At 47.4% G+C, this 27747-nt stretch overlaps 1 protein-coding gene and 1 pseudogene across 1 annotated transcript in view; one reads left to right on the plus strand and one right to left on the minus strand.

Moving 5' to 3' along the window:
* Positions 1-662: 662 nt before the first annotated feature.
* On the minus strand, positions 663-12981 carry LOC126503975 (60S ribosomal protein L5-like; annotated as a pseudogene).
* Positions 12982-17315: 4334 nt separating this feature from the next.
* LOC126503983 (actin-binding LIM protein 1-like) overlaps positions 17316-27747 on the plus strand; it is a 71630-nt gene continuing 61198 nt past the window's right edge. The window contains exon 1 of the mRNA XM_050145960.1: positions 17316-17822. Within this exon, the coding sequence (XP_050001917.1) occupies positions 17807-17822 (16 nt within the window). The 5' untranslated portion in view covers positions 17316-17806. The remainder of the gene's footprint in view (positions 17823-27747) is intronic.

Here is a 27747-nt window from a genome sequence, read left to right on the forward strand (position 1 = left end):
GGAGCCCTGCTTCCTGGGCTCCCAAGTCCAATCTTGATTTCATGCCAAGATGCCTTTCTTCCTTGGTTTAAAGTGTCTGGGGAAATTGTGCAGCTCTGAGAAAGGCAAAGTCTCCTCATCTGAGAGAACCAGTCTCTGGGGCTCACACAGAAAGAAGCTGATTCCTGAGGACCCAAGTGTCCCCGAGACACCCCACCCTGCTCATCACAGGTACAGCACGGTCACACACCTGCTCTACCTGTATTCCGTGGACTGTGGCTCACCCGAGCTCAGGTTTAGCAGCTGTGATCCGTCTGGTAAGTAACCGAATCGGCTTTGGACGCCGGTCTGTGTTTTCTGATTGACATCAGTATAAAGTGCCCCCTGCTAGCCCATTCTTCTGACCTCTGGGTTTCAAAGGGAACCCTGCCCTTCGTGAATAATGAATGGGGCAGGAGTGGGAGAAACGGAGGCTGTGCAGAAGGACAGCCACACATTTTATTCTCTGGTTTTATGATCTTTATAACAAATATGTTTCTTTCAAACACGGTTGGAATAATTATCCAATTATTATATGTAATGAGAAACATGATGTCAAAGAACCACACTGCCCACCCCCACCCGACAATGCTGTTCTCTCCTAAGACCAGGAATGAATGGAAAGAACTCCACAACGTAGCTGATTAACTGCAGCAAAGCTGGAGTTGACGCTGCTGCTGCCCGGGAAGGGCTCGTCTGGGGGGAGCGTCTTTAAGACCCTTCCTCAGGGGAACCTCGTTGGAATGTAACTGCTCGTTCTCTGGCCTGAGAAGGGCATGGAGAGAGAGTTCAGGCTGGGAAGGGAGTCACCAATGTGGGCTGTGTGTGGATGCGTGTGTGTGTGTGTGCACGTGCATATGTGTATGTAGATGTGTGTGAGTGCATGTGTGTGCATTGCTACATTGTATGCATGCATGTGAGTATGTAGATGTGTATGTGTGTGGACTCACATCCATGTGGAGGTCAGGGGTAGCTTCAGGTATCTCTGGTGTCACAAGTACACACACATGACCACACGTGGGTTTCTGTCCCCATCTCTGGTGTCACGAGTGCACACACCACCACACGTGGGTTTCTATTTGGGCTCTGAGGATTGAACTCGGGTCCTGGTGCTAGGATGCCAACTACTTCATCACCTGGATGGTGTCATCCAGCCTAGGTTGCTGATTGGACACAGTCTCAGGTTTTGACATTGTAGTGGTGCTTACCCAGCCTCTCACTCCCTGTGTAAGTCAGTACCTAAGTAAGGACAAAGTGCAGAAGGCCTTTGGGTACTGTCCCAGCAGATACATGGAAACATATGGTTCCCAACTCACAGGCAGCCAGAGAGAAGGGCAGGATTGAAGGCAGTGCAGGCGAGGTAATTCATTTATACTAAGTTCTTTTGCTTTATTGTAATTAATTTTAATGGCCTTATGGAGCTGTTACATATACTGTATATTTTACCTCTTTAGAGTAGGCTGTTTACTATGTTTTAGTTTACTTCCTGACATACAACCCTTCACTGCAGTGGTTTGTTTTTAGGATTTCCATTGTGTAAAAATAAAATAAAACAAAACAACCCAATCCTTTAGCGATTATTGTCTCTCCGTCCAAACTTTTCTATCCGTACCCCTCGCCTTAAGGGATCAACAATCTACTTTCTGTCTCTGTAGGTTTCCCATTCTGGACGTGGATGCATACAATGTACGGTGACCTTTTGTGTCTGGCTTTCTTCACTTAGCACAATATTCATTCGAGCTGTAACAACGGTCATTTCTTTATCCATTTTTGTGTCTGAAAAAAAAATCCCATTGTGCCCGCAGTTTGTGTGTCCCTTCACTAGCTGAGGAGTGTTCAGGTTGTCTGAGCCTTCTTAGCTAGTTTCTTGCACAGTTTGTAGGGGTCATGTTTTCTGTCTTTCTGCATGCATGGCCTAGGGGTGGGGCTTAACTCTAAGCTAATTCTGGAGAACTCCCAACTCTACAAAGTTCCTGCTCCATCCCACACCCTCATCTGCAGCACAGGAAGGATTCAGCTGTTCTACACCATTATCTGGCTGTGTGTGTGTGTGTGTGTGTATGCACGTATGTGCATGTGTGCATGCACGTATGTGTGTGTGCGTGCACATATGTGTTTGTGTACATGCACGTATGTGTGTGTGTGTGCGCATGTGGAGGTCAGAGGTCAGTCTATGGTGTCTTTAGGAGCTGTCCAGTTTGTTTTTTGAGACAAGGTCTCTCACAGAGACCCAGGGCTCACTGACTAGGCTTGGCTGACTGGGGAGCAAACATCAAGAAACCTGCCTGTTTCTACCTCTTCAATTCTGGGGCTGCAAACCTATGCTGCCATGGCTGTTTTGTTTTGTTTTGTTGGCTGGTTGGTTTGTTGTTTTCTGTGTCTACTGTTGGGGATTGACTCAGGCCCACATACTCGCATTGCAAGCACTTTGCAAACTCAGCTATTTCCCAAAACCCCATTATCTGATATTTAAGAACCAGCCATTTTAATTAGAATGAAGTACCATCTCGCTGTGGCCACTCTGAGCTTCGACAGGACGGAGGTGGGCCTGTCTAGAGGAGCAGCATTAAGCAGCACAAGCCACGGATTCTCACTGCAGCCGATGGCCACAGTCTCTAGCTCTCCAAATAGCTTGACGTCACTCCTCTGGACACATCTCTTTTCAGGGAGCAAGGAGGAAAGATGGAGAAACCAGGGCACCTGCCACCAATTCCTTCACAAGCCACCCTAGAAAGACTGCTCAAAACCCACCGGCCTTGTCTCTTGAGGCAGGTACTGCCCTCAGTTAGTGGCTCTTCATCTGGTAGAGCCCCCAAAGTTCTATTCTATAGGCAAGGCTGAAAACAGAACAGGATTTCTGCTGGAGTTCATATTCTGTTGCGAGTGCCTTGGTGCTTCTTCTGAAAGATGTTTGAGCTGACGCTGCTCGTGAGGAGGTGAAATCTGTCATGTAGGATCCAGGGAAGCCGGGTAAATGGCAGCTGAGTAAGCTGTGCTGGACGATGGTGTCGTCCTCGGAGGACAAATGATGCCACCGCACGGAGGAGCCCTGGGTTAAGAAAAGGGCATGCCCCGAGGCACCTATAACCTTGTGGAGAGGGGTGAAGAAATCTGGGAGGTGGTAGAGTGTTGGGGTGCTGTGGCTGTGAGTTGGGACATTCCAGAGCTTCCTGTCAGCTCTTCGTCTCAGCAAATGTATTTCTTCAGGAAGTGCATGTAAGTCAGTGTTTCCCTGGGAGTACGGTTTGCAGAGTGTAGTCTGCTGTGATTGGCTCGTATGTAGTACTCTGGAAAAATATCTTGGTGGGGTCCCCATCTATACATACAAGTTGAGTCACCCCAAAAGGTCTGTTGATAGCCCATGAGGAAGATGAAGAGAACACACATGTCAAAGTGTTTGGTATTCGGGCATGTATGAGCATCCAATAAATTCTGGCTATACTAACAATAATAACTGATTTTAGAAACTATTTTGAATCAGGGCTAGTGGAACAAGCCTGTAATCCCAGGGCATAGGAAATAGAGGCGGGGATTTTGAGTTGAGTCCAACTCTGGCTGCCTGGTGATTTCAACGTTAGCCCGAGCTATGTGTGAACACTCAATCTCAAAACAAAACAAAACAAAAAGAAGTCAAAACAAAAATTATTATTTTGTCACCACCTTCTACTGTTGCAAAACCTGGCTTTTGTATTGCTGGGACCTGGCCCTGTGATTGTATCATAGGAAGTGGGGATCCCAGGAAGCCACTGTGAGGTTGGAGCATCCTGTTAGGGACAGGTGTTCCAAGGAAGTGCACCGTCCGACTCTCCTGTGTGTTCCTGAGCTGGCAAAGCCCACAGTACTCATGAGCAGCTCCTGGCAGGGGATAAGGGGACATTTGGTAAACTCTCCTGAAGCTGCCAGAAACGGCCCCTAGATGCAATGCGGCAGCTTCCTGTTGTTTGGCGGTCAGGCCCTGCTTGAGTTGTGCAGGCTCCGTGCTTCTCGGGATGTCCCCACAAGGATCTGTCCAGCCTCCTTTGTGCTCAAAACAACCCTCGGAAGTTGCTGGGAAAGGCATTTCCTTATTTAAGAACAGGAAAGGAGTATGTATGAGTAAGAAGTTGGGACTGAGGGCTAAACAATATACGGTAAACAGGGAGCTTCTGCCTGTGTGCTGGCTCCATGTCGGAGGGTGGAGGGGAGCCCTGCTCTCAGGGACCATCTGTCCCTTGCTGGGAGCCTACTGAGAGGTTATGCTCAGTGTTTCTCTAACTGCTGGTTTTCCATTTTTCGTGTTTAGTGTTTACAATAAGTCCACAAGGCCAATACTGCTTTTTAAAATATTTTTATTTGTTCTTTGAGAATTCCATACATGTATGCAATGTGTTAGGATCATGTCCATTTCTTATTTCCCCCTCCAACTCCTCCCAGTCACCCCCCACAGCAGGTCCCCTGTGCATCTTCAAGCCCGCTCTTTCCAATACTCCACTGTGTCCAGTTCAGGCTGCCTGTGTGCTCACGGGCCATCCACTGGGGCAAAGGCAACTTACAGCGGCCAGGACTCCAGAGAAAATGATTCTTCCTCCCCAGCTGTCACCAACTGTTCCTCAGGCAGGACTGGGGTTCCTGGTCCCTCCTCCTCAGCCCCACTTTCCTGACTGGTGGCTCTTTTGAGACACAAGATAGTGACAGGCACCTGCTGCTCAATGGGAGGTCACTATGTGTGGCCTTTGCTCCTGCACACACTGATCTCTAGGGATACATCTTGAGATGACGTGATTCCTTCAAGAAAACAGTCCTGTTCTAACTTTCATTCTGCTCAGCACGGAAGCAACAGGGACACCAGGGTTCTTCATCCCCTCTTTTACTCCTCCCCTCTTTGTCTTTATTTTGCACTAAATAAAGTGGGGACTGGATTTAGGGACTCACACAAGCACTCCACCATGGGGCCCTCTTCCCAGTTCCTTTAAGATGAGTTGGGCTCTCAGCAAATTTCCCAGCCTGGCCTTGAATTCATACTGTTGCTCAGGCTGGCTTTGAACTTGGGATCTTCTTGCCTCAGCCTCTGAGTAGCTGTGGTTATAGGCCAGTGTCCCTAGATCCAGCCACAGCCAGTTTTCTCTAAGTCGTGGAAACAGGTGGATAGAGGCAGATAAGAGATTTCGGTCCTGGCTGACATTTTAAATAGTTCGCTTCCCCCTCCTGCCTAGGCTCTCCTTTCGTTAGTTTAATCATGTTACTGGAACTGTATCTCACGCCACGGACTGTCGAGCCCAGCTTTCTGCCACACCTCGGCATTAGCCCCCAAACACCCGTAGCAGACCCTTACAGAGGCCTGAAGGATCATTCCACACCTGCTGTTCCAGACGCCATGTCACCTTCCCTGGTTCTCTAGTAGCCAGCAGTAAGGTTGCCCCTCTCCCCTCTGTAGAGCCAATTCACACCCTTCCCCTTGTGCAGTCCCCCAGTGTCCTAGCATCCTGTGTACCTCTCTGTTCGAGTGACCTGTGTATAACCTCTCTCTTTCAGTTACTCCTGAGGCTACGGAGGAAACTATGTTTATAGTTTTAGTGTATTATAGTATCTGCCGTGGAAAAGGACGTGTCAGTGTGTGGTCAATGAATAAATAAATGCCTGCAGAAATCAGAGGAGAAAGACATCCCTGCTGCCCAGCTGCCGAGGCCTGGAGAAGCGGCATAGCACAGCCCAGAGGCTTCAGCGGCAAAGCTGTGGGTCAGCTGCGCTGCTGACTTTAAAGTCATCCAGTTCCGTTCCTTTCAGTTGTGTGGCCCAGAAAAGTAGTTAATATCCCTGAGCCTCACTTTCATCGTGTGTAAATATGAGCAAAACAATTCCATTGCAAATGGATCGTGGCCCCCCTAAAAGAACATATAAAGAAAAATATTTCTATGTTTAGTGAAATCTTAAAAAATATTATCTCCTTTTCTTCCCTCCTCCCCAAACACAAGAGGAGAAATAGTTGTCTAGGTAACCAATGTAGTTACTTCCCAGAGGGAAGAATACCGCAGAGGCCCTGAAAAGAAAAGTGGGATCTGACATTAGAGCTGAAAAATAGATAAAATTAACCCAAAATATGAGCGAAAGGAAATTATCCCAATGAGTTGAATAACAATAGAAAAATGGAGGGCAGGCATATTCCTCTTCATTCTGCTCCCTGCGCCTGCTTTGCCCTGCCTTGTTTGTTTAATGTTTGTTTGTTTGTTTTAGCTGCTTGGTTAATACGTTTATTATCTTTATGAGAGAGAATCTTCATAGGAAATTGCTTTAGCTCTACAGCCCATTTCTGACCTCTGAGGAAGCGTGCCTTCTTTTGAGTAGCCCAGTCTTTCTTCTGGGCAAGGGACATTTTGGGATAGTTCCACCTCTTCGTCTTCTCATGAGCTGGATCCCCTTGGGCGGCAGCACGAGCTTTCATAGGCGTCTCCTCTGACACGTCTGGAGTCATGTTGTTCCTTACCTACTGAGAGAACTGTTTCGTGTAAGCATCTCCATCTTCCTCCACTAGGGAACACATGTAGCCTGCGACATTCTGACCCATGCTGTGCTTACAGTGTGTTCTCTGTTGAACTCCTTCTTTCAGAATCATAACTGGGGGATTGTTTGGTACTATGAGGAATAGATAAGCCTCCATCCACAGCTCCCTTCAGGGCCCCGAAAACTTTATTGCCAGTTGTATATAGTTCAGGCAAGACCTGCATCCAAAGAGCAAGTGCAGGCACCAGGCTGACCACCAATGATTTTTACACTGTATTCATCTCCAGCCACCTCCACCTGGTCTTCATAGATCTTGTCCACACCAGACCTCTGGGGAAGCCTGCGGGTCAGCAGCAGGCCAGTACAGCGGGCTGCAGCGTAATTTGTCAGGCCAACTCTCAGACCGTATTTTGGCAATTGGTGTGCATATGCTGTGCAGTGTCCTGTCCTTTTCTATACGGGCACACGCAATGTGGCAGATGATCTCTCTGTTACACGAACTGAACCATCCTCTTCTATTTGGGTGTGTTGTACTTGTTTTTGTCCTGGATCACCAATTGTTTCCAAGGAGAGTAGTCAGTTTTACCCTCCCACCACCTTCTAAGTCTCACTTGGCATCTCTTAAAGTCAGCGTCATTCCTAAAGTTGGCCCGTTCCTGACAACTTCCACAGATTCCATGCTGCGGGACAGAAGCCTACAGCTGCAGCTCCACACAGACCTGCAGGCTCAGCGACGCTGGGGCAGAAAGGCAATTTTTTTCATTTATCAATTGTTTTTCATTTCTTTTCAGGTCCTGAAGTTTTATTTTTATTTTGTTTTCAGGCCCTAGTTGCTAGCATGGGAGGCCCTGGAATAAAGAAAGGAAGGGCTGGAGAGAAATGGCAAACTCTGGGGCCATCACCAGCACCCAGCCTTCTCCCTCTGTTCACCCACAGTTTGTAAGGTCATTTTTTATATCACCAGCATAAATATTAGGGTCAATTTTAAGTTCTATTTCCTATCAGTCTCTCCCTTGAAGTGCTAACTTGTGATTCTAGTGTGTGGCTGGACATGTTCACCTTTTCCCTCTTACAGGCCTAACTTGTCCTTAGAGGGGACAGGGAATCTCTGTTATCACTTAGTAGGCGTCAGTCAGTACCGCAGGAACTGCCTGGTCATCGAGGTCACCTCTTAGTCCAGTATAATCCTCCATGGAAATGCTGTGTGATGCTAATGTGTTTGGTGATACTTCATCCGAACTTGACCTGACGGACCACAGTTCAGCTGTCAAGAGTTTAACAAGGATATGAAAGACTATTTATAACTCATTTTTAAATTTTAATTTAAGTTCCTTATCAAAAGACCAAACGAACAAACAAACAAAAACCCAGGAGTAATCCAGTTCAGTTTCTCCATGTAATGGCTGTTGGAGAAAAGATGTCTAGTCCAGCCAGTGTTAGATGCTCCCCTATAGCTGGAAAAATCACCCAGCACCAGAAGCTTTGCTTCTGCCAACCAGTAGAGCGTGTTCTCGGTGCCTCGGATTCAAATCTCTTTCTACAATGCTTTAAAAATGGGTTAGAAACTTTCCTATTTGCACCATGAGAAGGCAGGCAGAGAAAGAAGGTTCAGTTTCTGTCTCTTGGATTTGGGCCATTTTCAGTCTCTTGGAGGAAATGGCTCTGTGCTGTAGATCCCAAGATATAGTGTTTATTAGCACGAGTAACGAGTCAACAATCACCCATTTCTTTCAGTTTTCTTCAGTTGGTTTTCCATGATGGATTTTGTGACTTAACTCTACCTTTGCGGGTTAGTTGATTTTTTTTTAATTTCTGTGCAGAAATTTATATCCAGTAAAGATTCTCAGAGTTCTTATATTTTATTCAACAAAGACAAAATGTATATTTCAGATCTCTCAATCCAAGAAAAAAAATGTATATTCCAAAACATTTTTTTTCTGTCCCATTTTCTCCCAGACCCCAATAAATCCGACAGATAGGCCGTGTTTTCCATCTTGCTGGGGGCTGCAAGGATGAGGGAAAGAAAACGGCCTCCTACGGCAGTTCTCCCGAAATCCGTCGCGCCGTGTCATATGGTCCAGAGCGCGAGCAGTCTCGGGTGCAGCGGCTGCAATGTGCAGCTGTTAGGCATTTAAAGAGAGTTCGTACATATGTGAACACACTGGAATATCATTGTAAGTGGGTCATCCCTCTAACGCATGGTGAGTGTCCTAAGCCCCATGTGCTCCCCTCACAGGGAGCTGCGGCTGGAAAGACATTTAGGGACATGTTTGTTATCAGACTGTTGGGCTTCTGACCCCAGTTACCTCAGGCAGTCCAAGTGGGCTCATCTACACATGCTAAGGAGGCAGCTATTGAGCACGGTGTGCATGCTTACGAATTCTACTATGTTTGCTCAATAAAATGACCCAATGAATCATTGATTTGCTTGAGAAAAAGCAGGTTCTGTTTGGTGAACGTATTGTTGTTGTTCCACTGATCTCTATAACTTGGAAAACTCCTTGAAAGTGATCAGCAGATCAATATGATCCCCGCCTTTTTTTAGGCATAAAAATATGGATAACTTAGATCGCCTTTCTTCTAGATAGCTCTAGATCAGCAGTCCATGAGAGTATCCCACCCTTCCCACCCTTCTTTGCACCGGGCTTCCTCTAACACTCACCCCTTGGAACCCCAGACACATACTGGGCCCTGTGATGCCTGCCCCCATCAGACCTAACCCAATGTAGATTTCAGACAATGACCAGGGTGTGTGTGTGCATGTGTGTGTGTGAGTGTGTATTGTGTGAGCATGTATGTGTGTGTGAGCGTGTGTGTGTAACCGTGTGTGGTGTGTGTGAGTGTGTGTATGTGAGCATGTATGTGTGAGCGTGTGTGTTGAGTGTGTGTGTAAGCGTGTGTGTAAGTATGTGTGTGAGCATGTGTATGTGGTGTGTGTGCATGTGAGTGCGCATGCATGTGTGTATATGTGTATGTGTGTATGAGAGAGAGCATGTGTGTGCATGTATGTGCATGTGTGTGAGCATGTGTGTGTGTGTGAGAGTGTGTGTGTGTTGGGGGTCTGCTTGCCATCGCCTTTATGTATGCACAGCTTTGCCTGGATTAGAGGTTCTTCAGATACACTCTTTCCTTCATTCAGGGCTGCCCAGCAGGAGCCCTTTGTCCTTCGCAAGCTGGCAGTGCTGGGAATCTAAGGTTAGTGTTCATGTCTCTCTGTGTAGATGGCGAGGGTTTTTGTTTGATTTTCCTGCCGGGATATCTGGAGAATAATAACACCCCTGAAGTCCAAGGCTTAGTTTTGTATGGATTAGCTTGCTACCTAAACTTTTGCCAAACTGTTCTGTGTATGCTGTTTAATTTGTGGGCTCGGAGCTGTGTTCACTCTGGTGTTTTATTTAATCTGCTTCTTGGGGTTTTTGTTTTGTTGTTTTTTCTTACGGGATAAGTTTGAAGCTTTAGCCTCCATGTTATAGGTTCTCTAGTGTTTTGGACCCGTTCTTCTGCCTCCATTGAAGTCATCTCTGGTTTTCCTGTCTTTTTTTCATTTCTTAGTGCTGGCCCTCCCTTGGTCCTTAGTTTTAACTTCTACTATCTCCTTCCCTTCATTCTCTCGTGCCATCTTCTCAGCCTGGAGATCTTTCTCTTTGTTTTGTGCCCTAATTCATTGCTCTGCACCTTCACCCACTTATGATCCCCTGGTCACTCACTGAGGCTAAAGAGGTCCTGCTGAGATGACATCAGATCCTGGGCTCTGTGCTGGGAATCTTCTGTGGTTCCCAGCTCCACAGGAAAAGCCGAGGACCTTGCAGTAACACAGGACACTAACCCCTTCCACCTTTCACCTAATTTCCCTGTTCCTATTGGTTTCCCCGCACTTTGACTTCCCAGGAAAACTCCTACCTCCAGGCATTTACCTCCACGCTGTTTGGGGCATCTGTGTTCACAGATAACACCCGGCTCGTTCTTTTCCCTCTGTACATTTATTCAGATGGCAATTTACCAGCGCTCCCTCTTCCAACACTATCTTCCAGCCTTACCTTTCTCCTAAAGTACTTCCTGCTTCTTAGGCAGGTGCATAAAAATTACTCACACTCTTCATTTTGCCACCCTACCCATTGTCCACTTCCGTTTCAGGTGCTCTTGCCTCATCATTAAGCCAAGGTCTTCTGTGCTACCATTTTCAACGTAAGGAGCTGCCTTATGCAGGACAGCGGGATGGGTGGAAAGGATGCAACAGGGTTCCTCTTGCCTTCTTCTTTCCTTTTTCTTTTGTTATTTGTTTTCGAGACAGGGCTTCTCTGTATAGTTTCGGCTGTCCTGTAACTCTCTCTGTAGACCAGGCTGGCCTCAAACTCACAGAGATTTGCCTTGCATCTGCTTCCCAAGTGCTGAGATTAAAGGTGTTTGCCGTTACTCCTTTAGAGCTCTGTCCTCATAGGGTCCTACAGACGACAGGCCATGGTAATGGGACAGCAGAGATGAGAGACACACGCACCATACATATCTCACTTGGTAGCATGTGTGTTCCATTGTCTTTGGGCTTCACTTACAAAGTATAAGGTGAAAGATTTTATTATTACAGAGTCACTATGACCAAACCTTACACAGACTGCACAACCACGAAGCTGGCCCTGTCCTTACTATGACCTCACCGGTGGAGTGTGTGACCACCACTCTCAGATGTGACTGCAGAATCCCACAGAGGGAAAATAATGCTCCCAAGGCCACTGGGCACGGAGTGCATGGAATTCAAACCCATTCTGTGTCTGCGCAGGCTTCCTGTGTGGCCAGTGTGATTTACAAAGCAGTGCTGGTAAAAGGCCAGGCAGGAAGGTGGGGCCGTTTCTGTGTAATTGTGTCACCAATTCCAGACAAATGCAATCTGTGACTCTAGCTGTCGCCTTCGTTAATGTCTCTTTAGTCATACAAATTGCAGATTTTCACAGCGTAGAATGTGGGTGGCACAGCCCCTCCTGAAGCTGTCCTTCCTGTGGTCACAAAGGGAGTGATGGCTGTTTGACTTGGCTTGTCCCTCGGGTGAAGACTGAAGTGTCCCAGGAGAATGGGAAAGGGCTGTGATCTGGAAAGGTGCCAGGGTGAAGTGGGGAAGGCTGGGAGGCCAAGTGAGGGCAAGGGTGGGAAATGCAGGGTTTTATATCTTGCAATATTCTGGAACCAATAAAAAGAACTATTAACTCTTTATGTAAACCACAAAAACACAATTTCCTGAGAATGATTAAACAGCTAATGATTGACAACCTTGTCAAAGACGTGTAGATCCGAATCCCTACCCGCTGCCCAGTGAGGCTGTATCTGGAAGAAACAAGGTCATGATGCCCTTGTCTTAACAGATCCTGTCACGTAAAGTCTGACATCAAATGAGCACACATTGTCAGGAGAGAGGTTACTTTACACATGCAAGGCAAGATGTAGTTGCATTTCCATGGCATCAACTCTTCTGGAAGAAGCACCAGAGAAGTTAGCAAGCACAGGGGAAGTGCACATGCTCATGACTTTTGTGGACATGCGTGCCTGCCTGTCTCTCTGTGTGGACATGTGTCAGTGCGTGTATGTGTTTGAGTACTTGAGTGGAGTGGTTTTGTTTCTGTATGTGTAGTGTGTGTGTGTGTGTGTGTGTGTGTGTGTGCACGCGCATGCATGTACATGCATAATTCAGGAATAAGAAGGGGATACTGCCTCAACCTCCGCTCCACACAGTGGAAGACCCAGCTACCCAAAGGCAGAGCCTGTGACTTTGAACTTGAACCAATCTGACCCTTGTGCCTAACATGTGCCTCACTCAGCCATGATGAGGAAGAAATGAGCTGGTGGTGGTAGCCAGGCTGGAACAGTGGCCGACATATGATCGGCACTCTGTAAACAGCGGCAAGAACTGTAGTGTGGGAAGGACACGGAAGAGGCTCCATAAAGCGACCTCGCTGGTCCAGGCCTTTGCAGCCTGCTTTCTCTTCAAGGTCATTTTCAGTTTGGATCTTGGCAAATACTTTCAGCAACCGTTAAATTTATTTTTTATCTAAGGGACTGAATTTCCTTTTAAAACTAAAAGGAAATTAAGAGTTGGATTTTTCAGCCCGTCTATTATTTAGAATTTTGGCGTTTCATGTGGTAACCTGTCAACATTTATCCCTTGAGTGTTGGATTTGGAGTGAAGCTGAGGCTCCCGTGTGCAGGGCTCCGGATTGGTGCAGTTGTAAGTGGCAGACATGGTAAAGGTGGAACCTAGAGGGAAGTCTCCTGGACATAGGGGTGCACCCTTTGGAGAATGCCTCTTCTCTGAGGTCAGTCATGAGATGTCATGTTCTCCACCACAGCTGTAAAGACAGTGGCGCCAACTGCCTGTGGATGCCAACGAAAAGTCAACTTTTCTTCCAGGGAGGCACGTATTTTCAGGTATTTATTGCCTTAAGGGACCATTGACTGAAGTACTGCATGTCCATCAAATATTGCATTCCTACGTACCGTCATTATTGTGTGACCACAGATGCCATAACCTTTCCCCTTCCCAAGAGAGCCCATGATCTTTCTCATAAATAAACACTAGAGTCCTAGTCTTGGTGTTGGTAACTATCAGCCGGAGAGAGCTTTGCCTTGAAGGCATTGCAATCCTACCTGATTGTCTCTGGCTGAAAACTGGACTTCTATCTGGGAGTCATGAAAGAGAAAGAGACGCTGAGAGCAGCTTGTTTTTTCAAAATGCCCTCTTACAAGTCAGTCAAAGCTGTTTTGGTACACGAGAATGTCTCGTGGGCCTGAAGTTAGGTTGAGGTCTGTAAGACTCTATCAAAAGAGAGTCTTCAGACTCCAGTAACAGGTTGTGTCTCAGACTACTGGGGCATTTGTAGTCATTGCTGTCAGGAAGTTTTCATCAAGGTTGTGGTCTCACAGATTGTTATTTTGGCCAGTGGAGAGCGGACGCTCTCTTTCAGATGTGATACCATGCATGTAGCTGTTTACAAATCTTAGGCTGTCTTTCCATTTTGTGGGCTGGATGGCTGGGTGGGGGGTGGGCTCGTCGGTCACCAAGGGAGCTGGCTGTAGCTCAGGCCTCATCCCCATTGGAATCTGGGTCATCAGACCAGCAGCAAAGGCCAGGTGTCGGCATTTCAAACACTCACAGGACATCTGTCCCTGAGGAATCTGCAGGACACTCTTGAGGGTGGAAACAAAGGATAGATCGTCATGCGCACGTTGCCTCCAAGTGCGTGGCCCCATTATGGATAGAATGCCATCACCATGGAACCATAAGAATCCCACGTGATCTGTGCTTTTAGAAATGCCATGTGTGTCATGTGTGATGTGATCTTTTTATTCCTGTTATCAGAGAGGTGTTTAAATAAACTAACAAACCCAGGCACTCCCCGGAATCTAGTCCATAGCGGGAAGTCTGCTAAATATGGAAATAGACACTGGATACACACTGCTGGAAACCGGTCATGGGGCTTTGAGATGTAGCCAAGAACTTTAGAACTCAATTTCAGAATAAAGAAGTAGCCTAGACTTGAGATTCTAGCCACACCACCTCCAAAGTCCAGCTTGGCGTGGCATGGCGTGGCGAGCCCCTCTGTGATCTCCCACACACCTAAGCTTGTACTTCCTCTGCCGCCTACAAGCAGCCAGCAACTTGATACCTTCTGGCCCATGACCTCTGCTGGGGTAGGTCATTCGTACCTCACAGGTCCTGGCTAGCCCATATCCATCTCCTCTCCTGACTTCCCAGCTGGGGCTTAGAACTGCCTGTGCACAGCGACTCTCGGCCGCTTCCTAAGCTCTCCAGGAGTCTGTGTGTACGTCCTTCCTGTGCTGCATGCATGACACCTGGCGTGAGCCAACATCCATCAGTATCTGACAGGGGCGGTGTAAGATGTAAGCATAAAGTAGAGAGAAAATAAGGGACTTGTTCTCCGTGTGTGTGTGTCCTGTGTATGTGTATATGCACGTGTACACTGTGTGTGTACATGTACATGTGTGTGGTGTGTGTCCTGTGTATGTGTGTACACTGTGTGTGTACATGTGCACCCTATGTATGTGTATATGTATGTATATATGCATGTGTGCACTCTGTGTGTGTGTGTTTCTACTGGATTCTGCTGGAGAGACTGTCGAGAGATGTCACCGGACACTTTAGGTCCTAGGACGGTGAAGGGGTCCTGGCATCCCTGCATTACAAGAACCTGTGCAGCAGGCTCTGCTGTGAAGAGGGCTCTTCCGCAGCGCCTCTCTCCAGAGGTAATGCTTTCTGCTTAGACATTTCTAGTCAGGGATGGACGCTTGACTTTTTACCAAGAGTGGAGGAGAAGGGTTATAGCCTTTTCTCTCCAGCAATATGGTCTCTGTTCTTTGGTCACGATGGCCAATCTTGGCTTCATTTATGAGTTGGTGAAAAAGTAGCAGAGAGTCAGGTGGAAGGGTTGAGAGGAAAAGGCTCGCAAACCCCTGGGTCAGTGTAAACCCCGGGGTTAGTGCAAACTCCTGGGTCGGCGCAAACCCTTGGGTCAGCACCGTATGTGAAGTTGTCTCATCCCAGTGAGATCATTTCTCTGGAAATCATCCTTAGAAACTCAGATTTAAAAAAAAAAACCTTTCTCGTGAACTGTAGCTTTCAGTTTTCTTTTCCCCCCCCTCTCCTCCCCAGCTCCCAGTGTAAACAAACAGATACTCTACTCTCTTCTGTGTTCGAAGCATCTGGTCCTGGGGCAAAATAGACCAAAAAAAATGGTTTTATTCTTCCACATTCCAAAAATCACTTGAGCATCGCCTCTGGTTGTCTTGAGAGTGCAGAGTGGACACTATTATCCTAAAGTAGCAGTGCCTGATGGGAGGGAACTCTGCCACACGGGTGTTATTAGCCGTTAACTGCCGGTGACTCATTCATGCTGACTGCAGTACAGACAAATTCTTTCCATGGAAAACACTGTGTGTGCGTGTGTGCATGTGCGCACGTGCGTGTGTGTGCGTGTGCGTGTGTGTGTGTGTCTGGGCCACTATGTAGTATCTGCCTGTAGAGAAAGCAGCTATGAAAATGAATGGACACCAGAGGTGTACAGGTGTGTTCAAAACTTACAATAAGACCAGCTTGGTGCAGTAAGTGCAGATCTCAGAATGTAAAACTGTCACGTGGACTAAAGGAGGGATGGAGCTAGTGACATTTACAGTATAAGTTAACCCATGAATGACTGGGCTTGAGCTAGAAATCAAAATAATTCACTGTGATGTCCAGCAGGGAGGGAAGGGTAAGGGTGGGAGGGGACAGAGGCTCTTCTCTCATCTTTATGTATTTTATTTATTTATTGTGCCGTTATGGGGATTAGGAAGCAAGTCCTCAGCCCCACCATTCCTCAGCTCTCAGCTGAACAACATGAGATCTTTGGAAAGCCCTGCTTTAGTGTGATACCGATCTATTTACGCAGCAAATGTAACAGCACGCTTACCTGCCAGCCTCATCGACGGAGCTAATTCGGCTCTCTGTGGTTGATTTTACTTGTCAACGTCTCTTTAACGGCTGAGGGCTGGGGGTGATTAGAGTAGGCAAAGCAGACACGTGCAGATGAACCATGAAAAAATGAGGGCATGCAAAGGGCTTGTCTCCTTCGCTGGTGCTCTTGAACCACCGCATTCCTCTGCGCTTTGGGCGGCTGCCGCTCTAATGCTTGCCTTGTGGGGATGAATGGAGGCCAGAGAAGCCACTTGTAGGCTTTTGGTGCTTATATTCCCGCTGGCTCCTGACATGGAATAAGCATGATCTGGCCCCAGCGAGGCTGCAAGGTGGCAGGAGTAGCGTGGGTGAAGCATGTCATAGACAGACTTGCAGACAGACATTCACGCTATCCACAGTTAAGCCCTGAGTCACGGATGGAGAAGTGTCCCAACCACTCCAGCTCTGCTGCCTTTACCCAGTAGAGAGCCAGCAGTCGAGACCTGCCCAAGGGGACTGTGAAGACATGGGTGCTTCCCCTCCCTCTCCCCAGCCCCTCCAATTCATTTCAGCCGCCGGCACCCTCTGAGTCAAAGCCGAGGCAGGTTGGTTGGCTCTATTCCTCTCTGTTCCCCTGGCTCTCTTAGACTCAACACGTTAAAATATTTGCAGTAAATACAGTCTAATACTGGCTGTGCGTTCTGGTCCTGAAAGATGTGTTGGCTGACCATCTGCTGTCTCCCTGAGCGCTACAACGTCTGCCTTGCTCTTGCTTATCTGCCTCCCCTCTCCCACACTGGCGGAGGTGTCCTGTGTGAAACACTTGGAGCTGGATCCAGCCAGCAGGTGCTTGAAGGGGTCAGCCGCAGCTCTGTGAACCAGGAAGTCCTCTGCAGGCAGACCTGCAGGTGACCTGATAGGTCAGAAAGCCAAAACCAGGAGCTGCCCGCCCCGCCTGTGTGGCCCTCCCCGCAAGTCAAGTTAGGCCAGTCCTGGCTGTAATAGCCGCCAACACTGTGTGCCCCTTACTTGGGACTAGGGTTCCTCCTCACGAATATACAGTCACGCAGTTTAAGAGGCAAATGCTGAAGAAACAGAGGAAAAGTAGACGTTAGGATCTTCCCCAACTGGATAGGCTGGCTTTTTATTTTGATCCCGGATAAAGAACTGGACCCTGAAAGGCCTTCTACTGGTGTTCTCTCTCTGTCTCTGTCTCTGTCTCTGTCTCTCTCTCTCTCTTGATCTCACTCCCCTCTCTCTTTCTCCTATCCAATTCAGAAAAAAGTGTGTGTGTGTGTGCAATCAAATGGCATTATTCACTTTTTTCAGAGGAAAATGAACTTGGAGGCGCCTCGGCGTTATTTTTCTATTAAGACCAATTTTACTTACTTTGCCTGAAAGAGGCCATAATCAGGACTGAAAGCAGCTGTCATAGGAAGCTAACAAGCTAACAATTGACGAGTTTACTTATGGGAACAGTCCCCGGCTGCGTGTGGCTTGGCCTCCCTCCTCCTTGGGCAATCATTTATCAGACACTGGGAGGGGAGCCAGGGCTCCGGAGCATTTTCCCGGGCAGGCGTCAGGAATGCAAGGTGGTGTCAGTGACCGGAGATCAACGCTGGAATTTTGCATTTGCTACCGCGGCAGCTGGAGCGAGTGGTTTCGTACAGACGACAGCGTCCCGGAGCAGGGCGCGGCCGTCGTGCGGGCGGGCGTGGGAGCCGCGGCGGGGGCGGGACTTCTCAAGGCTGCTCCGGACTTCGCTTGTGGGTGCCGGGGGCGTCTCCTCGCAGCCTCGGCAGCGGCCGATCCGTCTGCTAGCACGCCTAGAGTTCATTCCTGTTGCTTTCGGTGCTCCCGGCCAAGGACCCCGTTGCCATGGTGAAAGAGAAAGGTAATTAATTATAAATATCGATGACCGTGCATTCTTGTAGAAGTTGCAGTGGCCGCGCGGGGCTGGGGCACCTTAGGAGCAATGATCAATCGAAATCCGGGCAGACATGTTCGGGGCAAGAATCTCTGTAGGACAAAGTCTGGGTTTCCGCGGAACCCAGCTTCCGAATCTCAGCCCATTGCAGGAGTATTGCACAATTGAGCTCAGCTCAGGGTGCTCACAGCTTTTGATTAATTGCCAGCAGATTTGGGATTTGGGATTTGGGGTTGAGACTCGCCTTTCACTTCCCACCCTAGCCTCCTTTCTCTTCCTCCTGCCCCCATCAGGGAGTTCATTAAGATTTGTCGTCCTGTAAGGGTCCTTATACCTGGGTGGGGCTGTGTGGCGACAAGCCCAAGCCTAGCTAGCGTGGCTGAGAGGAGCCGCTGGGTGTTGGAAAGGGTTCAGTATTGGCTTTAACCATTCCTTCCAACACCGTCGTGAAGGATGTTCTAAGAATGTGAAAAGAGGAGGGTGGGCGTGGCCTGCACAGGTGTATATTGTTTACCTACTGGGCGTGGCCCTGGGGTGAAGACAAGCCTTTTAAAATTGAATTATAGTTTTTATTTGTTTGGAAAATGCAAACGAACACAATAGCTTGCTTTTAGTCATTCAAGCACTGTATGGTACATATAGTACTTTAAAATCAAAATGTAACAGAAACAACAGGGGAAGGGGGAAGCTCTTGACCAACACTCTCTCAACCTCCATGTTCAAAGGTGGCATTTGTCTTTCTAGACCTTTCTAAAGTGGAATTGGGTTCACAAATTAGAAGAGACTTTATCGGAGCTGCCAGAGGACCTTCTGTAGGACCATTCAATGACCGTTATTCTAACTTGATTTTCCCCTCTTAATAATGTTTTAGAGATCGTCACAAAATGATTTTTTTCTGTAAAGGACCATTTCAGTTTTGCTCTCTGGCAAGCTTGAAACTCATGTGGGAATTTACACACACACACACACACACACACACGCACACACACACCTTAATACTGCCTTTACAGCCTGCCTTGAACCACCTCAATGACTTGAAACTGTCATGGTTTCTCATGTGGGACACACACACACACACACACCAACACTGCCCTTACAGCCTGCCTTGAACCACCTCATTGAATTCTGTATGCCTACTTTATACGTGTGAGATACTAACCTGGGGTTGTGGCTGGACTTCCAGCTTGGGTTTGCTGTGTTGAGGGGCAGTTGAGAAGCTTTCGCAGTGCTGAGGCTGCACCCCAGATCTAGGGTCTGCTCTGTCCGTCCGTACCTCAGATGTTCACCTGCTTTGTCTGATCTTTCAGCGGATGAGCGGTGAGGTGATCTGGTATGAATACAAATGCTTTTGGTGGTGTTTCCTTTATTTGCGGGATCTCTAGTGCAAGCCCTGGACTCTGGCATTTGTTGGACTCTGGGAACCCTTCCATGTACCTTCTACCCAACTAGAATAACATGTCCCAGAGCTCTGTTGCTAATGGATTTGTGTCCGTGTCCTAATGTGAGTAATTTATTTGTGAGTGGTGGAGATCTCCCAAGCCGCCGGCCTTCTCTATCCCTGTGAAGCTTGTGGCCCAGATCACAGGTCAGGCATTTTCAGAAGCATCTTTCCTAAGCCTCACTTAGATTACCTGCGTTCATGCCTGGGCACTTTCCAGCTGGAACACTCTGGGCAGGCTCCCAAGAGACCACATGCTAGTGTTATCTTAGCCCTCAGCCACTGAGGAGGGCTGTCCTTTTTTATTCTGAGATTCATGTCAGTCCACGCTGCTGCTTCCCAGCTCTGATTACAGCGGCTTCAGCCAACCACAGAGAAAGGCGGGCTTTCTACGCGTGTTATACAAGAGCTTCGTGGAAAGATTGGAGCTTCGTTAGTTGATAAAAGTGAAACAGGCACTGGGGGAGTGTGGCCCAGGTGTTCATCCTGAAAATGAGCAAGCGAGGGATCAGAAAGGGTAAGGAAGCGGCTCAAGGTCACACAGCTAATAATTGGACTGTATGACAGTGTCCAGTGTGGACATCTGCGGCCTCTGCTGCTGGGGACCAAGAGCCTCCTAGCAGCTCTGTTACCTCCATCTTTTAACATTCCAGTACCTGGTTCAGCTTCTGCCGCTGTTGGTGACACATCAGAGCTGCTAGGGGACCTGTGCCCTTTTGCATCTGGAATGTTCCCAGTACCTCATCCTTCTTACCCTGCCCTGCCCTGCCCTGCCCCGGGAAGCTGATGGGGACCCCCTAGCCATCTCAGGTCACTGTGGTGTCATTGCCAGGAAGCAAGGCAGGTCTCTGGCGCCCTGCTGCACTCACTGTAGTGTGCGATCCCGCTTTGCACGTCATTTCCTCAGTCTCTGCTTGGGGTTGGCATGGCAGGAGAGCAGCCTACACTCAGCCGGCCTGGCCGGCCCCATCGGCCCCAGCGCGATCATCTGAAGCTACATCCTTTGACCCTCATCATTTCCGTTCTGACCCGGCACCCATTTGCTCGTATTTCAGGCACTAATCGATCCTAGCATCTCGATGAAATGGTTGTCTCCCCAGTGTGTTCAAGGACGCCTCGTCCTGGCTGCATCGGCTAAGAGACACCAAAGGGTTTGCGGGTTGATCCGTCAATATCTGTCTTCCTGAAGACAGCACACACTCACCCGTCTACACCCCAGGGTCCCACTGTGAAAAGCTCTAACTGGCTAACTGGCATGTTCTGGCAGTTTCTAAATGAGTCTGTTTCTTTTTGTTTGTTTGTGTGTTTGCTTGAAACAAAAAACAATAAGTAAATCCCAGAGATAAAGTTACAAACAAATCTCATTTAAATAATAAAGGATGATTGTGGCTCAGAAGCTGTGGGAAAAAGTAAGCTTGGCTGCAGAAGTGGCATATTCAGGTGAATGGACCTTCAGACTTGGGCGCCTTGTTGTTTGTTTTGATTTCTATAGTAGAGGTTTCAATATTCATCCTCCTGCAAAGGAGGGATGTCTGCTTTCTCCCTGACATTTGCGAGTGGGGAGAGTGTGTATGTGTGTCTCACACACAGGCACACAGGTGCACACATTTACGCACACATGTACACACACAATCTCACACACACACAAGTGCACATACACACATGTATATAAGCACAGAGTAAATGATGTGTCTTCAGTAAGCTTCCTTTCTTACATTTAGTCAGCTCCTTCTTTGTGACTCTGTCCCTGTCCTGTGTATTAGAGGTGTCTGTCCGAAGTCCTGTCCTGTGTATTAGAGGTGTCTGTCCGAAGTCCTGTCCTGTGTATTAGAGGTGTCTGTCCGAAGTCCTGTCCTGTGTATTAGAGGTGTCTGTCCACACTCCTGTCCTGTGTATTAGAGGTGTCTGTCCGAAGTCCTGTCCTGTGTATAGGAGGTGTCTGTCCACACTCCTGTCCTGTGTATTAGAGGTGTCTGTCCGAAGTCCTGTCCTGTGTATTAGAGGTGTCTGTCCACACTCCTGTCCTGTGTATTGGAGGTGTCTGTCCACACTCCTGTCCTGTGTATAGGAGGTGTTTATCCATACTCCTGTCCTGTGTATAGGAGGTGTCTATCCACACTCCTGTCCTGTGTATAGGAGGTGTCTGTCCACACTCCTGTCCTGTGTATTGGAGGTGAAACAGGCTCACACACAACTGACAGTAGAAGGAGCATCTAAATTGAAGTTTGACCTTAAAGCCTTCTGATCGGCCATCCTGGAGCAGATGGCTTTTAATCTGGGCCTTTAAAGACTGGGTGATATTTGGATTTATGGTAAATCACAATGGAAATAAAGCACTGGATTTGAGAGGAGCACCCACGTAAGAATGGATGGAACCTGGTTGGAGATATGATGGGTAGGAGGAGGGGGTGGATAAGTTAGTCTCCGGGAGTGACTAACAGAACAACATGTGCTTGGTGGCTTCAACAACAGGAAGTCATTGTCTCAGTTCTGGAAGATCACAACCAAGAATTCTTCAGAGCTGGGGGTTTTTTTCTGTGTGGGTCCCCAAGTATAACTGGAGGTTTCTCTCCCACCTTCTGGTTCCTGACTAAATACTCAGAGGCTTATATTAATTATCAAAGTTTGGCCAATAGCTCAGGCTTATTACTAATTAGCTCTTACATCTTGAATTAACCCATTTCTATTCTCTATCTTGCCACGAGGCTTATGACTTGTTGCCTCACATCTTGCTTCTCTAGCAGCTGCTGGCATCTCCCTGACTCTTCCTCCTTTCTCCGTGTATCTGTTTTGATTTTCCACCTAGCTATATTCTGCCCTGCCATAGGCCAAAAAAGCTTATTTATTAACCAATGGTAATACAACATATACAACACAGCATACAGAGGGCAACCCATATCACCCTAGGAAGACTCTGTGCATGTCCCTGGATTTCTGGTGCTTTGTTGGCTTTTTGTCATTTCTTTCCTTGTAGACTCATCACAGCTTCTCTGCCACCAAACCTGTGCCATTCACATTGTGCATTCTGTCTCCATTGTTCCCATGTTATCTAGGAGCACTAATAAATGATGAGGACCCAAATAGTAACCTCCTTCTAATTTGACTGCCTAAGTTGCGACCCTATCTATAAATAAAAGCCTAAGGTATTGAGGGTTGGGCCTTTGACGTATGAATTTGCTGGGGCTGTAGGTTGCATGCAACCCATCACCCTTGGCCATTCACCTAGGTTAGACCTAGATAGGGATCAGGAAGGGTTGGAGAAGAAGGAACAGCCTAGGTAATAGGAGTGGGGTGGAAAAGAGAGGAGGGAAGTTTATTTTAATAATCCTTGAACCAGTATCAGAGATGAGGCATACTCAGGTATGATTAGAAAAGTGTGGTGTGGTCCAAGTGGTCCGTCTAGCGTGGGATGCTGAGCTTTCACAGTTTGCAGATCCGAGTATACCGATGACATTGTGGCAGATATTGTAAAGTTCCCACTTGATAACTGCATGTTATCAAGTCACGTGTGAGTTCACAATGCTGTGTTGGGCAGCGTTCGTAGCTATCCTGTGTAGTGTGCTCTTCAAGATTTTAGAAGAGGTTCTTTCATTCCTTTGGAGGGACCTTAGATCTTAGTTGTCCAGGAAAAGCTGACACTACACGTTGCTAGCCATCGCTGCTGTGTCCAGCATCCTCCAGGGCTCTGAGGTTTGCTGATTCAAATGTGACCTATGGACTATGTCTCAATTGTGACCTATGGACTGGCAGCAGAGTAATCTTCTCAGTCATCCCATTTCCAGCTTAAAACCTTAAATAAATGAGAAGGTAAAGTTCAAGATTCCCTGCTGGCCCTTCAGGCGTCTCCCCGTGTCCTTAAATAGAGCTTCCTCCTGAATCCCATCAAAGCCATAGCCTTCTGAATCCATCTTGTTTGACTTCATCTGTAAGGCTATCATTAAATCTCAATTGGAAGCATTTCATATTCTGTCTTTAGTCTTTTGGGGTGTCCTCACTCAAAAGATAGGAGAAAAGAAGTCATGGGAGTGGGAATGTGTGAGAGAATGCTTAGCTAGAAAAGAGAAGATCGGAGTCCCCCCACATCAGACTCCCAAACCTATGCTCATGGCCCCTCCCCTTTCCTATTTGTAGTCTTATGTGAGGGGTTTGTGCCCCTCCACCCTTGGCCATGTTGCCCCTATGAGAAATACAAGAGTCCTCTTTCCTTATGTTATCAGGAACTTAAGTTCTGTTGCCTTATAAAGCTTCTCAGAGGCCCATCCCTTCTGTGGATTCTTCCCAGATGACTCTTCACACCTAAGTCAACGACGGAGAAACTAGACATTTGTTACCCATGTGGAGTGGGCACACCTGTGCTCTCCTCAAGCGTGGGCTGACTTCACAGATGGACGTGTGAAATACCTGGGGAGTCGGGAAGGGCTGCTGCCTGGGGTGGCAGCAACTTTCCCCTTAGATCCCATTCCTCCCCCACACACCCAGGCAGACACTCCCCACCAGGGAGCACACTGTCTCCTGAGATGTCTCAGAGCAGTGGCTCTTTCAGTGTTCTGTGAAGATTCCACACATTCCTGATGACCACAGGTCATCTTTCAAGGCCTTCTTTCTCAGTCAAGAACCCATCCAGGTCAGCTTTGAGTGTTCAACCATTCCTGTGGAGGGCCTGAAGTCCACGGTCCTACCTTCACCCTGTTCCTGACACAGTCTAATTTTTTTTATCTTGATATGAAGCCCAGGATAGCCTCAAACTCATAATCCTCCTGCCTCAGTCTGAGTGCTGAGATTAAAGACGTATGTTATTATTTCTCTTAACCCCAAGGTTTTTAAGAGAACACCCAGAACATTTCCTAAGTAAGATTTAAAGTGAAGTTACCAATTAAAGGAGACACCCCAGCAACCATGGTTTCACAATCAGCAATCTTGATCGAGGACATATTCACGCAACTCAGTTGTGAGCTTTTCATCTTGGGAAAGCTCTGGGTTTTGACATCACATTCCACTCAAGACAGAAAAAAAAACCCACAAGTGTGAATTGCTCTTACTATTTTCTAAACTAAGGTGCTACTCGTACAGATGTGGCTCTGACAGCCTGTCTTCACTCCAGGACTGTCTGCAAGACGTGACTCCCAAGTCTGAGGGAAAGAAGATCACATTGGGGGAAAAAACGGATCCCTGCCCTATGCACCAACTCATTGAAGCTTTAGAAAACTAGAAAAACAAATACATTCACAGCCAGTCAAACGCGTGTGCATATGTTTGAGAGAAGTGACATGTTGTCGGAGTTTCCTCAGAGCTTCTAAAAGCAATATTTAAAGTATTTTTTTTTTTTTGGTTTTTCGAGACAGGGTTTCTCTGTGGCTTTGGAGCCTGTCCTGGAACTAGCTCTGTAGACCAGGCTGGTCTCGAACTCACAGAGATCCACCTGCCTCTGCCTCCCCGAGTGCTGGGATTAAAGGCGTGCGCCACCATCGCCTGGCAATATTTGAAGTATTGCATGAAGTCAAGACTCCTCGGAGAGTGCACATCTGTGCCAGGCCTTGACCTGCCCTATCTTCAGCTGCTCCCAAACTTTGGGAAGCAACACATATCCTTTCCAAAACCTGGCCAAGTAACAAGGAAGGATGCGGAAACTATATCCTGTTGCCAAAATCCTCATTCCAGGCCAATGAAACAGGCTGGGGAGGTGACTCAGTCAGTAAGGACCTGAGTTTAATCCCAAGCATTCAAGTAAACCAAAGCCAGGCACTGTGGCATGTTTATGATTCCTGTACTGAGTAAGGGAGAAACAGGGGGATTCTTGGACTCCCTTGGCTAGCCATGCTGTTTGGCAAGTTTTGGGCCCATGAGAGAACTTTTCTTTTTTTCATTTTTTCTTTTCTTTTTTTCTCTTCTCTTCTCTTCTCTTTCTTCCTTGCTTTCTTTTCTTCTTTCCTTTCTTCTCTCCCCCCCTTTTTTTTTATTGAGACAGGGTTCCTTTGTGTATAGCCCTGACTGTCCTAGAACTCACTCTGTAGACCAGGCTAGCCTCTAACTCACAGAGATCCACCTGTCTCTGCCTCCTGAGTGTTGGGATTAAAAGCATGTGCCACCACACCTGGCTGAAAGAACCTTTCTAGAGAAAAGAAAAAAGTAAAAATCCACAAGATATATGGTGCCTGAGTGTGAGCTAAGGTTATCTTCTGACCTACACAGATAGACACTTGATCATGTACACAGAGAACAGCAAGATGGACTTTCCAACTTGTTGCAGAAACAGCATGCTCCAGGGGGCTCACCCTACTGTGAGGCATGTCTCGGCATGAACTTTGACTTTTTCTGTGCCCCCGTCACAGCCCAGTGTAGGCTGAGGAAGAGGAGCTCATAACATTGTCAAAGTCAGAACACTGGGCATTTTCCAAGGCCAGCAATAAAGAGCTGGAGAATTTTCCAGACGTTTCACTGGCCACTGAGCGGTATGGGAACTCTTCCCGTTGTGGTTGAGCCTGGTCTGGGTGCATGACTGTTGAAAGCAACCCAGCTTCCTACTTCATGGTGTGTTGAGCCGAGAGTGACTCAGACCCAAACTCATTTATTCCACACTGGCAGGAGCTGTACATTCAAGGGCAAATTTTGCTAACAGTGGGGAGAGAGAATATTTGTTGGGCATGACCTCTTTTCTCTGAGACATACTTTCGCGTAGAGTGACATGGTCATGCTGTCACGGTCCTGATGTGGTTAATGCTGTTATGGTCCTGTGTGCCCCATGGGACCAGGAGTGAGCCTGGGTCCCACTATACTCAAACAAGCTAGCTTGTTTTAACAGCTTGGATTTATCAAGGAAGATGCTGGCTTTAAAATAAAATCAGAGAAATCGTGGTTTAGGGCCACGATTCTCAAACCCCCAGAATCTCATGGAGAGATTGTTAAGTTCAGATTTCTGGGTCCCTCACCCCAGAGTTTCTTATTCCCCAGTTGTGGGGTAGAACCTGACCCTGTTCAGGTAATCTTGGTGGTTCTGTTCCAGCGACTACACTTAGACCTCATGTAGGTGGTCCATGGTTTCTGTGGGTAGAATAATTGATCCTGCAGGTGGCTCCCTTTTCATATCACCAATGTCTCCATTTCTCCTGCAAACCTCATCTTGCTCCTAATGCTGAAGTGACAGAGAGAAGGTAACAGACCTCTTGCTGGCCGGAGGCCCTGCCGAGTAGAGCGAAACGGTTATGTAATAGAGTCGGTCTCCTGTGACATCCTTGTAGCCAGCTGCTGCCGTTGCCTGATCCTGGGTGTCCGCAGGGTGGGAGGAAGTGACGTGGTAGTTTTGTGAGGTGGGATGGAGCTCATGCAGCTGCAGGAAGGTGGCATCGATTTTAAACCATGTTAGAGGTGTGTACAGATGCACACACGTGTTCTCTGGGTATTGCTCATAATCTTCAGAGTTGGGGAGCAAGCTTCCTGCATTGATGGAGCTCTGTGGAAGTCTTGGTTAGAAGATGATACATTAGGCATCTGACTCCCAGGACTGCGGTTTCCTCTTTAGTCTCTGGGGAACCAAATACATTATGTGTAAAGTGTGGGGTGTTTCACTAGCTACCACTATATCCTGTCTATACCCAAGGCATCTGTATCCGTTCCTTTTCCTCTGTTTCTGTTGCTGCTCAGTACTGAAAACATTACGGGAAGGGAAACATTTAAGAAAAATAAAGAGCAGTAGATGGATATCAAAGATAGCAGGGCTAGTGTTGAAAATAAGTATGGTGATTGCTTAGAAAATTAGGAAACAATCTTCCTCAAGACACAACAATACTGCATTTGGGTATATGCCCAAAGGATACTCAGTCATAACACAAGGACATGTGTTCGGCTGTGTTGATAGCAGCATTATTTATAATAGCCAGAACCTGGAAACAACCTAGATGTCCCTCAACCAAAGAATAGATAAAGGAAATGTGGTACATTTACACAATGGAGTACTACACGGCAGTAAAAAAAAATGACATCTTGAAATTTTCAGGCAAATGGATGAATCTAGAAAACACCACATTGAGTGATGATCCAGAAAGACAAATATAATATGTACCCACTTGTAAGTGGCTTCTAGACATAAAGAAAATAATCCCAGAGAACCTAGACAATGAAGAGGACCCTAAGAGAGACATGCATGGATCTAATCTACATGGGAAGTAGAGAAAGACAAGATCTCCTGAGTGAATTGAGAGCATGGGGACCCTGGGAAAAGGTAGAAGGGGAGGGGAGGAAGGGAGGGGCGTGAAGAAAAATGAAGAGCTCAATAAGAACAATAATAAAAAAGATAGCAATACTGTTCCTCGCTGGAATGTCTGATGGGAAGTGAGAAGGAGAATTGAGAACCCCCAGAATGTGTTTTATGGGTGTCTCCTACTCATAGGACCCTATCTCAGTAGACAGTGGGGGGTCAAGAGCATTGGGACTGACGGTGGAAAGGGGGTCTGCTGGGCT

Source organism: Alexandromys fortis, unplaced genomic scaffold (assembly GCF_014885135.2).
Source record: "Alexandromys fortis isolate MF-2015 unplaced genomic scaffold, M_Fortis_MF-2015_v1.1 scaffold_16, whole genome shotgun sequence".
In the NCBI taxonomy this organism is placed as follows: domain Eukaryota; kingdom Metazoa; phylum Chordata; class Mammalia; order Rodentia; family Cricetidae; genus Alexandromys; species Alexandromys fortis.